At 45.1% G+C, this 11,701-nt stretch overlaps 3 protein-coding genes across 4 annotated transcripts; all 3 read left to right on the top strand.

Annotated features, from left to right (window-relative positions):
* Positions 1 to 321: 321 nt before the first annotated feature.
* On the top strand, positions 322 to 977 carry LOC141095152 (SLC35A4 upstream open reading frame protein; the record flags this gene model as incomplete). Its single annotated transcript, XM_073581031.1, has 1 exon — positions 322 to 977. A coding segment is annotated over one exon (198 nt), but the record flags the coding sequence as incomplete, so codon positions are not given.
* Positions 978 to 1,043: 66 nt separating this feature from the next.
* SLC35A4 (solute carrier family 35 member A4) lies at positions 1,044 to 5,733 on the top strand. The gene has a single exon (XM_073581026.1). The coding sequence runs from the start codon at positions 1,044 to 1,046 to the stop codon at positions 2,007 to 2,009; it is 966 nt and encodes a 321-aa protein (XP_073437127.1). The 3' UTR covers positions 2,010 to 5,733.
* A 406-nt stretch (positions 5,734 to 6,139) lies between these two features.
* Positions 6,140 to 7,572, top strand: LOC141095132 (uncharacterized). Of its 2 annotated transcripts, XM_073581025.1 has the most exons (4): positions 6,150 to 6,476; positions 6,553 to 6,639; positions 6,769 to 6,964; positions 7,409 to 7,572. In XM_073581025.1, the coding sequence occupies exons 1-4, from the start codon at positions 6,378 to 6,380 to the stop codon at positions 7,570 to 7,572; spliced, it is 546 nt and encodes a 181-aa protein (XP_073437126.1). In that variant the 5' UTR covers positions 6,150 to 6,377. The 2 variants fall into 2 exon arrangements, with proteins under 2 accessions (XP_073437125.1, XP_073437126.1); XM_073581024.1 differs by having other exon boundaries at positions 6,140 to 6,476; positions 6,769 to 7,572.
* Positions 7,573 to 11,701: the final 4,129 nt, after the last annotated feature.

Genomic DNA, 11,701 nt, shown 5'->3' with positions numbered 1-11,701 from the left:
GGCATCCGTTCACATCAGTTAGGAACGGATCCTCTTTTTGGAGGATTTTAACTGACACAAAAAACTGAAGTGTGAAAGAGGCCTAACCCCTCTGATAAATGGGTATGGGATATCCTAGCAAAATGCAATCGTCTAATAGGATTGGAAATCTCCTTATACATGGGTCTATTCTGCTATGTGTCTCCTGTTTTTGTGATTTCAGCTGATTGCTAATGTTGCTCACCAATAGTGACCCATCCCTGCTTATTATAGAATGACTTTTGTATATGTTCAGCAGAGTCTACCGTAGTCTTCATTTACATTTGTCCTTGTGTTTTATAGGAAGGCACTCTTCTCAGCTCTCCATTTCTCAAGGGATTCCTCGCTGGCTATATTGTTTCCAAACTCAGGGCTTCTGCTTTCCTTGGTTTTGTGGTAGGAACGTGCACAGGAATCTATGCTGCCCAAGCCTATGCAGTACCCAACGTGGAGAAGACTATCAAGGACTACCTTAGTTCTTTAAGAAAAGGACCGGATTAGACTGGAAAGAAAGTGCTGATACTCCAATATCTGCTCCTTCAATGCTTTAAGTGCTTTACTGGAACTCTTCACAATACTGGCTACTTGGTAATTGCATACCGGCGCAACGTGTGCAACTCTCTCAACTGTCTGCAGTAGGTGGCAGGGGTCCGCAGATATACCATGCTGCTAGGTGCTTTCATTTTCCTTCTCTATATTTAATGCAAACCATATTTAGGACGAAATACTAGAGCCGAGATATCTCACCACTTATTGGCACAGTTATCCTTTGCCAGGCAACCATATTTTTATTTTTGGGGGTCCGATTGCACACATATATAATATCATACAAATTGCTTTTTTTTTTTTAGCTCCGATATAACCTGACATGTCTTGTTTGCTCCAAGCATTTATTTCTGTATCAAAAATTGCACAAACACTTTTTAATTTGTTCATAAATAAATTAATTGTGATGCCAATTCTGGAAACATCTGTATACCTGCATTTATATAGTATATACCAGCCTTTTATGTAGTACAGCAGGGATGTTTGTTATTAATATGAGACCAGAGGAATCCTTGCGTTCCTCTGCCGGTGAGATGCTCAGGGCGGCACTCTGGGGACTAATGCTAGTCGTCTCTGTAGTCATTTACGGCTCTCATGCTCCTCTGATATCTTTGTGCAGAGTTGGAGGACAGATTCCCTTCAGTTCATCTTCAGTAGTCCTTCTAATTGAATTATCCAAGCTGATGATATCAGGGGTGATGCTTCTGATCTGGGATCGCAGGTCCATGCAGTTACCAGTCCCGTGGCGACTGGCCATTCCTTATGCTCTGCCTGCCGTCCTGTACGGCACTAATAATAATTTGGTGGTTCACATGCAGCACTTCATGGACCCCAGCAGTTTCCAAGTCTTGAGTAACTTAAAGATTGTCAGTACTGCTGTGATGTACAGCATCTTCCTACGTCAGCATCTCTCCATCAGAAAGTGGCTTTCCCTGTCCTTACTGACAGCAGCGGGTGTGGTTTACAGCTATGGTGGCATTCAAGATCTAGAGGAACAATCCTCCGACCCTCACCTCTACGTCAGACTACCAGGTCTCCTCCTCATGGTGGTCTACTGCCTGATTTCTGGACTGTCTGCAGTTTACACAGAGGTGACACTAAAGGCTCAGAAAATCCCATTAAACCTACAGAACATTTTCTTATATTCGTTTGGTATAATTGTCAACTTTCTGCTTCACTTTACGGGAAGTCACAGCGGTGGTTTTCTAGATGGCATCTCCATTTGGGTTTTGGTTATCATCATAAGCCAGGCGCTCAATGGCTTGATTATGTCTGCCGTAATGAAGCACAGCAGTAACCTCACCAGACTGTTCATCATTTCCTTCTCCATGCTTGTAAATGGATTGTTGTCTTACCTGCTGTTCCAGCTCTGGCTGACTCCATTGTTCTTTATAGCAGTTTTTCTCATTGGCTTTGCTGTCTATTTGTTCTATGGCATTACATGAATTTCTGAGCTAATGTGGCATTTCATTTGTTCTGTATATTCCCAAAGAATTATGGGGGGAAATGTGGTTTTCTCGGATCCGCCATCAGTATCACTTCTACGGAGGTCTAACTCTCTCCTCCATACTAATCCACATGGGAACCTGTCACATGAAAAAAAATGCTATTAACCTGCAGATATGGGGTTAATCTGCACGTTAATAGCGTTATGAAACTGCCCGGCGCCTGCACTTAGAGCCCCACTGCCGGGAGGAAATGAAGTTTATTCCCCCATGCAGTGTTCGGGTTCCAGTCCTATAGGTGTCACTGGCTCATTGTTTACAGTTCGACGGCGTAACTGCGTCCTCAACACTGAATGACAGCTTGCTCGGCATGACTGAAACATGATCACTGTCAGGGAAAATAACCCCGGCAGTTGTGTGCTATTTGTGAGCTGTCACAGAACATCCACCATATTTAGAGACCTATGTGACTGTTGCAGCCACAGATCGCAACGCTGCACCATTGGAAATCATCACATCCAGTGTTGCAATTTTAGTGTTGCGTTGCTGTGTAGCCCTAGCCTCATGTATACATAGCATCCTGCTCTGACCACAGACACAAGAACAGTGAAGTTTATATAAAGAGAAGTGCAGGAGCAAACTACTCACAAATGTGCACAATTGAATACAACAAACTGGCATGGATGGCTAAGGCTGTGGACCTGACTTTAGAAAGCGCCCTCTAATAGTAACAGGTAGCTGCACTTTTATTATTTTAAGGCACTGTTCACTTCATTTGAGCCTACAACAGACGTATACCACCAATGGAAGGCCAACACATTCCAATGCATTGGCATCAAATGGGATATGTCGCCCATAAACTCCAGTTGTTAAAACAAAACTAAGTAAGAGGAAACAGTAGGTACAGTTTACTTCTAGTATGGGTAGTAATTAGTGATGAACGAACGTACTCGGATAAGGTCTTATCCGAGCATGCTTGGGTGCTAAGTGTCATCTGCGTGCTCGAAAATATGTTCTAGTCCCCGTGGCTGTCTCATGGCTGTTCGACAGCTGCAACACATGCAAGGATTGCCTGGTTCTTAGACAATCCCTACAGGTGTTGCGGCTGTCGAACAGACACTAGAGACATGCAGCCGTGGGGGCTTTAACATATTTTTTTGAGCACGCCAAAGACACTCGAATAGCACCTGAGCATGCTTGCTTATCACTAGTAGTAATAAAGAAAACAGTAGCGTTGAATTGGCTAACTAATCATTTTTGTATGTGTTTTCGGTTACATTATTTTTATGTAGTACAATGGTTGTCTCCGACTCTCTCCACCCAGTCTTCTCCAGTACGCTGAACATTAAAACTGACATCCGGGAGAAGTCTGCAATCAGTACTGGACTGTAACTGTCTGGTACAAACTCCAAACATTAGGCTGCGTTCACAGGTCGCGTTTTTGCAGCGGTTTTTAACGGGCGATTTTGCCGTGAAAAATAAGCATCCCATGCAATCCTATGGGATTCCGCAATGCTGTGCTAATGCTGTGGATCTTCCCGTGGCGGAATCGCCATCGCGGAAAAATACGCAGCATGCTCATTATTTTGCGGAATCGCGGCAATTCCGCCCACATAGGAATTCATTGTTCTGCTTACTTTCCGCATGTGGCTGTGCCCACCATGCGAAAAGTAAGCAGAGCATTTGCGGATGGTACCCACGGAGAAGAAGCTGTCCTCCGGGCTGTGGGTACTATATCCCTGTAAAAAATAGAATTAAAATAAAAAAATCGGGTTATATTCACCTTCCGACGTCCCGCGCAGCATCCCCAGGCCTCGGCGATACACGTGGCAGGTCCCGTTCCCAGTAATGCATTGCGATAATGACCTTTGCTGACGTCGCGTCTCGTGATGCTGTTGCGGTCTTGTGATACTGTAGCGGTCTTGCGAGACCGCAACATCATCAAAGGTCATTGGCGCAATGCATCACTGGGAACGGGACCTGCCGGAGCATCGCGGAGGCCCGGGGGACGCTGTGCGGGACGTCGGAAGGTGAATATTACCCGATTTTTTTTATTTATTTTTTTTAACATTAGATCTTTTTTACTACTGATGCTGCATAGGCAGCCTCAATAGTAAAAAGTTGGTCACACTCGTCAAACATAGTGTTTGACGAGTGTGACCAACCTGTCAATCAGTTTTCCAAGCAATGCTACAGATCGCTTGGAAAACGCTAGCATTCTGCAAGCTAATTACGCTTGCAAATTGCAAGTTTTTCCGCAGGAAAATCCCAGGAATTTAAAATGCGATTTTCCCGCGGAATGGAATTCCGGAATTCTCACGGTAACTTCCGCGGGAATTCCGTTACATGTGAATCCAGCCTTAAAGTTCTGTTTTGCTCATCTCTACTCTTTGTTGCTTGAAGCAGCGATAGCTTTGTCTCTTCAGCATTGAAATAGGCCAGATTCAGACACCTTGGCAGCTTCAAAGCCGTAATTACAAGCTCAGGAGTAAAGAACTTGTAAGCACTGTGATGCTAATCTAGAAGACCGTCCCACGCTGATAAAATGCAGAGGTGGCTGGTAAACTAGGCAAATTAAAATTCTAAAACGGAGGGATTTTAAAGAAGCACTACTAAGAATATTTTTAGTCCCTAAACCTGTCTAAATATGTAATATAAATACAATAAAATAGTTACCATCTTCCCAGGTGTCAGGCGCCGCCTCCAGTCCTCTTCTCACTCACGTGTAAGTTTTTATGGGGCATCAGAACGGGGCTCCATAGTCTTACATTTGTAAAAAGACTTCCGTCTCACACATAAACCCCAATGCGACCCCGTGAATTGGAATTTCAATCTCAAGAGTGATAAGATGGCTGGTGCAGTGCTGGGAACCAAGGAAGACAGTATTTTAGGGAATAATATATTTTTTGTAATTGCTTCTTTAATAAGTTTCAAAAATGCTTGTTCTTCACAAACACGTTACAATTTTACCCATTTAAGAACCTGAAAATAGCCCTGGGATGGCCCAAATGTATTATGATAGATTAACAGACTTTATTATGCTCTTCTCCCTGAAGTCCGTTTTTGTTGGTACCAGTCTTAGTTGAGTTTTATTAAGGTCGTTTCATGCATTTTTGATTGTATGTGCAGATATGTGTCCTATATGCAAATCGGGAAAACGTGGTTTTCTTCCAGAAAAGAGCCATATGTCTTCAGCTTTCACCAATACTCAATTTCTTCCCATTAGAGACTTGCAAGGAAAGTGGTACAAGAAAGCTTCTAAAGGTTACTGGGAAACATTTGTCTGTTCAGAACATATCCAAAGGGCTCCATACACCTGGTTTTGCCGCGCAACCTATGGGAAGCCAGCTTTTGTGCAGCTACAACTCCCAGAATGTCCTGAAAGCTGAACGAATGTTGTGAACTATAGTTTGTAGACACCTGGAGTGTAGAAGCTTGCTAACCTCTGGACTAATGAATACATGTATCCTTACATGCCCTCCTCTGTCACCATTGCTCCTCTTGGTAGATACCATACTGGCTTTGTACTCTTTCATGGACGAACAGCAGAAGTTCTTATGTCAGCTTTGTAACTTGCTTGTTAGAATGCAATATTGCATGGTGAGCTTCAACACCTGATACCTATGCATTTTTGCTTTTTTTTCTAATAGAAATCCTTATGAAATCCTTATTTATGGTGAACATGCTTTTGTAATACAGAATAAAATGTATTTTTCTTTTTCAACTTTTGGCCTAAACATTGTGTGTGTCGTGTAATCTATTACTTAATAGTACAGGACTGACGATTAGAAATAATAAACCTAAAAGTCTATCCCTTTTTTCCACCAATTGTCTGAAGCCATACTACAATGTTTTCTTTTGACATAGTGTAAGGCTGGTTTCACATTTGCGTTTTTTTGCGCTGGAAAAAAACGCATACGTGCGCATGCGTTTTTTCCCCTATATTTAACATGGGTGCGCATACCTGCGCGCTGGCATGCGCACGTATGCGATTTTCATGCGCTGCGTTTTTTTGGGGTGTGCGTTTGTATTTTACAGACGCAGCATGTTGCATTTTTTTGGTCCTGCAAAAAAGCGCATGCGCACGTTTTGCGCTAAAAATGGCCATTATAGCCTATGGATGCGCATACGTGCGCACTGGCATGCGCATGTATGCGTTTTTTTAGCGCTGCGTTTTTTTGGTGGTGTCCACTTGTACTAGTTATAATCTTCTAAAGTCAAAAAAAAAAAGTCTATATAAAGGAGGTGCCTGCCAAAACTCTGCCACTACTACACTGACAGATTGGAGAGCAGACAGTCAACAAGGAACCCATCTTCTATCAGCGAAGAATGTGAGTATATTACATTATATGCCTGTCCTTTTAAATTATGTATGTACTAATGATTTTTATTATTTTTACATGCAGTATGTCTTCAGAATCCGAGTATTCCCCATCGCGGCAGGAATTGGCGCAAGCAGACCGTGAGGTGATTATTTTCGTGCATCTGGTAAGTATATCTGCTGCTTCTCCAAATCTCTTACGTTTTTTTCAACTTTTTTAAGACATCGTCATCATCATCTTCTGCGGACGGGACTAGTGAGGGCGAAGAGCAGGAGCAGCGAAGCCAAGTCCCGGTGGTGATACGGAATGTATGTATCAAATGATTTGTAATGTTCTTTATTTTTTATCTTCTATTTTTACTCTTTTTTATGTTTCTTTTTTTTGTAACTTTTTATTCAATTTAAATTTGATTATTCTAATGAATGTGTTTTGTCTAGGTTCCACAACGGGATGAAGACGTCTACCTGGATAATGAGCAGCTCATCAGCCTGGTCCAGGAGCGTTCGCCGTTGTGGGACAGCCGTGACCGGCTGTACAAGGACATTGTGGTGACCCGGCGGCTATGGAATGAGGTGGCCGCAGCGTTGATGGATGGCTGGGACAGCGCCACAGCATCCTCCAAAAAGGCGTTTAGTGAGTATTTCCCTGCTCTGTATTGTGCCGCAGTGACTGTTGTCCTTGACGGCACTGTTGGGTTTCGTGCTAGGCATATTCTAGCAGGAAACCCAACAGTGTCATCGGGGTCTACAGTGACTGCTTTGAGTATTGTATTGCTACATTGTGCCGCAGTGACTGTTGTCCTTGACGGCACTGTTGGGTTTCGTGCTAGGTGTATTCTAGCAGGAAACCCAACAGTGTCATCGGGGTCTACAGTGACTGCTTTGAGTATTGTATTGCTACATTGTGCCGCAGTGACTGTTGTCCTTGACGGCACTGTTGGGTTTCGTGCTAGGTATATTCTAGCAGGAAACCCAACAGTGTCATCGGGCTCTACAGTGACTGCTTTGAGTATTGTATTGCTATATTGTGCCGCAGTGACTGTTGTCCTTGACGGCACTGTTTTTTTTTTACCAACAGTGGACAAAGTCCGAACACGTTGGCGTTCGATCAAGGACCGCTTCAACAGTGATGTTCGTGCTGAGGGCCAGGTTCGCAGTGGATCTGCGTCAAGGACCAGAACTAGATACCGTCACTATCACGCGTTGCAGTTCCTAAGACCGGTCCTTGCCACGAGATCGTAAGTATTATAAATTTTGGGTTTTTATTTTTATTAATCTGTGTTTTTCTAATCCACAGCTGATGCTTCTTGTAAAGGCATGGTAGTAATGATTTTCCTTTCTTCCACAGCACCTGGAGCAGCAACCTGGCCCTGGAGCGGTCCTTCCTCGGACGTCCTCTGACCCGTCCCAGCCATCCGACAGCCAGGAAGCACCTTGCAGGTCAGCCACACACACAGCTGGTGACCAGGAAGCTGGGCCATCAGGTGTTCCCCTGTCCCAGGTCTCTGCCACTGGTTATGCGGGCACTACCCGCCAGCGGCAGAGGGCCTTGGACAGGAATGTCTTGCCCGAGTTTATGCATTTGAGCGAGACATTTAATTCCAGCCTCAAGTCACTGTCCGACAGAGTTGAAAGCGGTTTTGCACTCATGGAACGTGGTTTTAACCACTTTGAACACCGCTTCAATTCTGTAGAACAGCGCCTTGACCGTCTGGAGGCCGACCTCAACAGACCAGCACACCATTTTTTTAGTAAGATTGAAAAGGGCATGGCGGAACACCTTAGTCCTGAGCAACAGCTGAATGTGCTGCAGGCCTGCAACAATGCTTTCTTGCAGGCTATGCAGCATAATCGGTACGGTCAGCAGTCAGTGGTGTCATTTCCACCTGTGCCACCATTGACTCGCTTCACCTCACTACCGACTTGTGCTGCATACCACTGCACGGACACCTCTATTCAAAGCCAGGACACCCACCGTTACACCACCACAAGTCTGAGTGCAGCTGGTCACTTCACCGACACCACCATGGCAAGCGCTGCTCCTGTCTGGAGCACCACCGCCACTCCCATGCATGCGTGGAGCTCAGCCACCACTAGGCAAACATGGAACAGCCCTGCCGCTACAACAACATGTAGTAGCCCTGCCACCACCACTCCGCAAACCTGGACCATCACTGCCGCCACCAGTCCTCCTGCAAGGACGAGCACTGCCAACGAAGAGCAGCAGCAGCAGCCACCTCAGCAGCAGCAGCCACCTCAGCAGCAGCAGCCACCTCAGCAGCAGCAGCCACCTCAGCAGCAGCAGCCACCTCAGCAGCAGCAGCCACCTCAGCAGCAGCAGCCACCTCAGCAGCAGCCACCTCAGCAGCAGCAGCAGCCACCTCAGCAGCAGCAGCAGCCACCTCAGCAGCAGCAGCAGCCACCTCAGCAGCAGCAGCAGCCACCTCAGCAGCAGCAGCAGCCACCTCAGCAGCAGCAGCAGCCACCTCAGCAGCAGCAGCAGCCACCTCAGCAGCAGCAGCAGCAGCCACCTCAGCAGCAGCAGCAGCCGCCTCAGCAGCAGCAGCAGCCGCCTCAGCAGCAGCAGCAGCCGCCTCAGCAGCCGCCACCTCAGCAGGAGCAGCCGCCACCTCAGCAGGAGCAGCCGCCACCTCAGCAGGAGCAGCCGCCACCTCAGCAGGAGCAGCCGCCACCTCAGCAGGAGCAGCCGCCACCTCAGCAGGAGCAGCCGCCACCTCAGCAGGAGCAGCCGCCACCTCAGCAGGAGCAGCCGCCACCTCAGCAGGAGCAGCCGCCACCTCAGCAGGAGCAGCCGCCACCTCAGCAGGAGCAGCCGCCACCTCAGCAGGAGCAGCAGCCACCTCAGCAGGAGCAGCAGCAGCCACACCAGCAGACGGGGGACCTACACTCAATATTTGCCCCTAGTTCAAGGCGAAATCTATCAAGGCGGGCATTGGGCCAAAGTCGGTCCAGGCACACAAGCCTACGGCGACATGCCATTACAACTAATGTACCTGAACAGATTTCCTCTCCTCCAAGTGTTCCTAGTTTAATTCCCTTAACTGGACTACCTTCCCCCACAAGTTTTGTTGCCCCTTCCCCTCAAACACCGTCTTAAACTGCAAGTGTTGCATATTCCCTGCACACCCCCAAATTGAAACCATCTGCCCCCAAACGCTGGAAAAAATAATTTTTTGGTTTATTTTTGTGATTAAAAATAAATTTACATTTGTGGTTCACCATTACAAAGTTTCATTAATGTTGTTTGCGCCGCTCACACACACTGATGGGTAAATACATGTTAAAAACCAACCCAAGGCCTAGTATAGTCATATGTAAAATAACACGGACTAGTATAGTCATACCAAGGCCTAGTGTAATAACTCGAGTTTTACCAACTTGGATCTGGTTTCATGAAAAACAAACTGTTGAAACTTGTCTAAAAAATAAGTTTCTTTCTTAAAAAGTTTCACCAGTTTGTTTTTTGTGAAACAAGATGCTAGTTGTTAAAAATCGAGTTATTACAGTAGGCCTTGGTATGACTATACTAGGCCGTGGTATTTCACATATTACTATACTACTAGCCCCAAGGCCTACTATACTCATATTTGAAATACCACGGCCTAGTGTAGTCATTCCAAGGCCTAGTGTAATAACTCTAGTTTTACCAACTAGAATCTGGTTTCATGAAAAACAAACTGTTGAAACTTGTCAAGTTTCACCAGTTTGTTTTTCGTGAAACAAGATCCTAGTTGGTAAAAATCGAGTAGGCCTTGGTATGACTATACTAGGCCGTGGTATTTCACATATGACTATACTAGTAGGCCCAAGGCCTACTATACTCATATTTGAAATACCACGGCCTAGTATAGTCATTCCAAGGCCTAGTGTAATAACTTGTAAGTTGGAATTGAGCAGATTACATTCATCCACTCAATGCTGACTTGTATTCCCCATGGACTTTCATTGGGGTTGGGTTTTGAGGGTTGTGTTTTGAGAAAATCACATACTTTTTTTTCAACCAGTTGGACAATTTTCTCTTGAAAAAAATTGGTTTCCTGATTCATGGCCTGCAGCTTTGCTCGTTCCAATATATTTCACGCAGACTAGCAATGCTGCATTTTAACTCATATGTGTATTTACCTGCCCAGGTGTGTGAACATCAAAAAATTCAGTTATACATGGGAAGTTTTTTATTTAATTGGAGTTTAAAAAATATAGTGCACTCAGTAATGGTATCAAATAAGGTTTTTTATTACCATAAACAAACAAAAACATTACACCATTTCATCTTGCCAGTGCACCCGTCCTACATCAGAAATAAAGTAGGCCGCAAATTGGCCCCTCATTTGGCCAACTTCAACGGATGACCTGAGAGTGTGCTGAGTGAATTCAGGCAATGGGTTAGGAGCATCATCGTCCAGTTCAAAGGTCGGGTGCTCTTTAACCATCACAAAGTTATGTAGAACCACACAGGCCTTCACCACCTCATCGACTGTTTCAAGTTTAAGATTAATGGCCGTGCCCAGAATTCGCCATCTGGAGACAAGAATCCCAAAAGCACACTCGACAGTTCTTCTGGCCCTGGTCAGCCTGTAATTAAATATTTTTTTGGTGTGGTCCAAGTCCCGGCTGGAGTAGGGTTTCAGTAAGTTTCCGCACATTTGAAAAGCCTCATCGCCAACCATTACAAAGGGCAGTGGCGGAGCTTCGGTGTGAGGAAGAGGCCGTGGCATAGGGAAATTAAATTGGTTGCCATACAACCTCCGGCCCATGTCTGAGTTTTTAAAAGCCTGTGAGTCATTACCACGGCCAAATGCTCCAATGTCCACTGCTACAAACATACATCCGGCATCCGCAATGGCCATGAGTACTATTGAAAAGTACTTTTTTGTAATTATAGTACTCAGATCCCGTTCTTTGGGGTTTGATGATCCATATGTGTTTACCATCAACAGCTCCCAAACAGTTGGGAAAATTGCATACTGTCCAGAATTTGTCAGCAATTTCCATCCACTTTTCAGCGGTGGGCAGGGGCATAAATTCTGGGCAAAGAACATTCCAGAGAGCCCGGCAGGTGTCAGCAACAATTCCAGACAAGGTAGAGATTCCAATACGGTGCTGGAAGTGTAGTGAAGATAGGGTTTCTCCAGTCGCCAGGAATCTGTGAACAGACAAAGAAGTAAAATTAATATTTATGTATATTATTTTAAAAAACTATAAAATAAAATATTAGTACATTCACGAAAACTAATTACCCAAGGTTTTGAATACTAAATTTAAAAAAAAAACATCAGACCGCACCCCTTGGTTTTTAAAACATACCGTAATGTCACCAGTAGCCGTTCCTCAGGAGGAATCGCACGACGGA

This window comes from Dendrobates tinctorius, unplaced genomic scaffold, assembly GCF_039654945.1.
Source record: "Dendrobates tinctorius isolate UK_male_01 unplaced genomic scaffold, ASM3965494v1 ptg000067l, whole genome shotgun sequence".
Classification (NCBI taxonomy): Eukaryota; Metazoa; Chordata; class Amphibia; order Anura; family Dendrobatidae; genus Dendrobates; species Dendrobates tinctorius.
The sequence above is the reverse complement of the archived record's forward strand: the minus strand, read 5'-3'. Positions and strand labels throughout refer to the sequence as shown.

Coding starts and splice junctions, on each gene's coding strand:
- SLC35A4 (XM_073581026.1), top strand. CDS start 1,044: ATGTTTGTTATTAATATGAGACCAGAGGAATCCTTGCGTTCCTCTGCC.
- LOC141095132 (XM_073581024.1), top strand. CDS start 6,378: ATGTATGTACTAATGATTTTTATTATTTTTACATGCAGTATGTCTTCA. Junction 6,477..6,552: donor TGGCGCAAGCAGACCGTGAG/GTGATTATTTTC, acceptor AACTTTTTTAAG/ACATCGTCATCATCATCTTC. Junction 6,640..6,768: donor TCCCGGTGGTGATACGGAAT/GTATGTATCAAA, acceptor TGTTTTGTCTAG/GTTCCACAACGGGATGAAGA.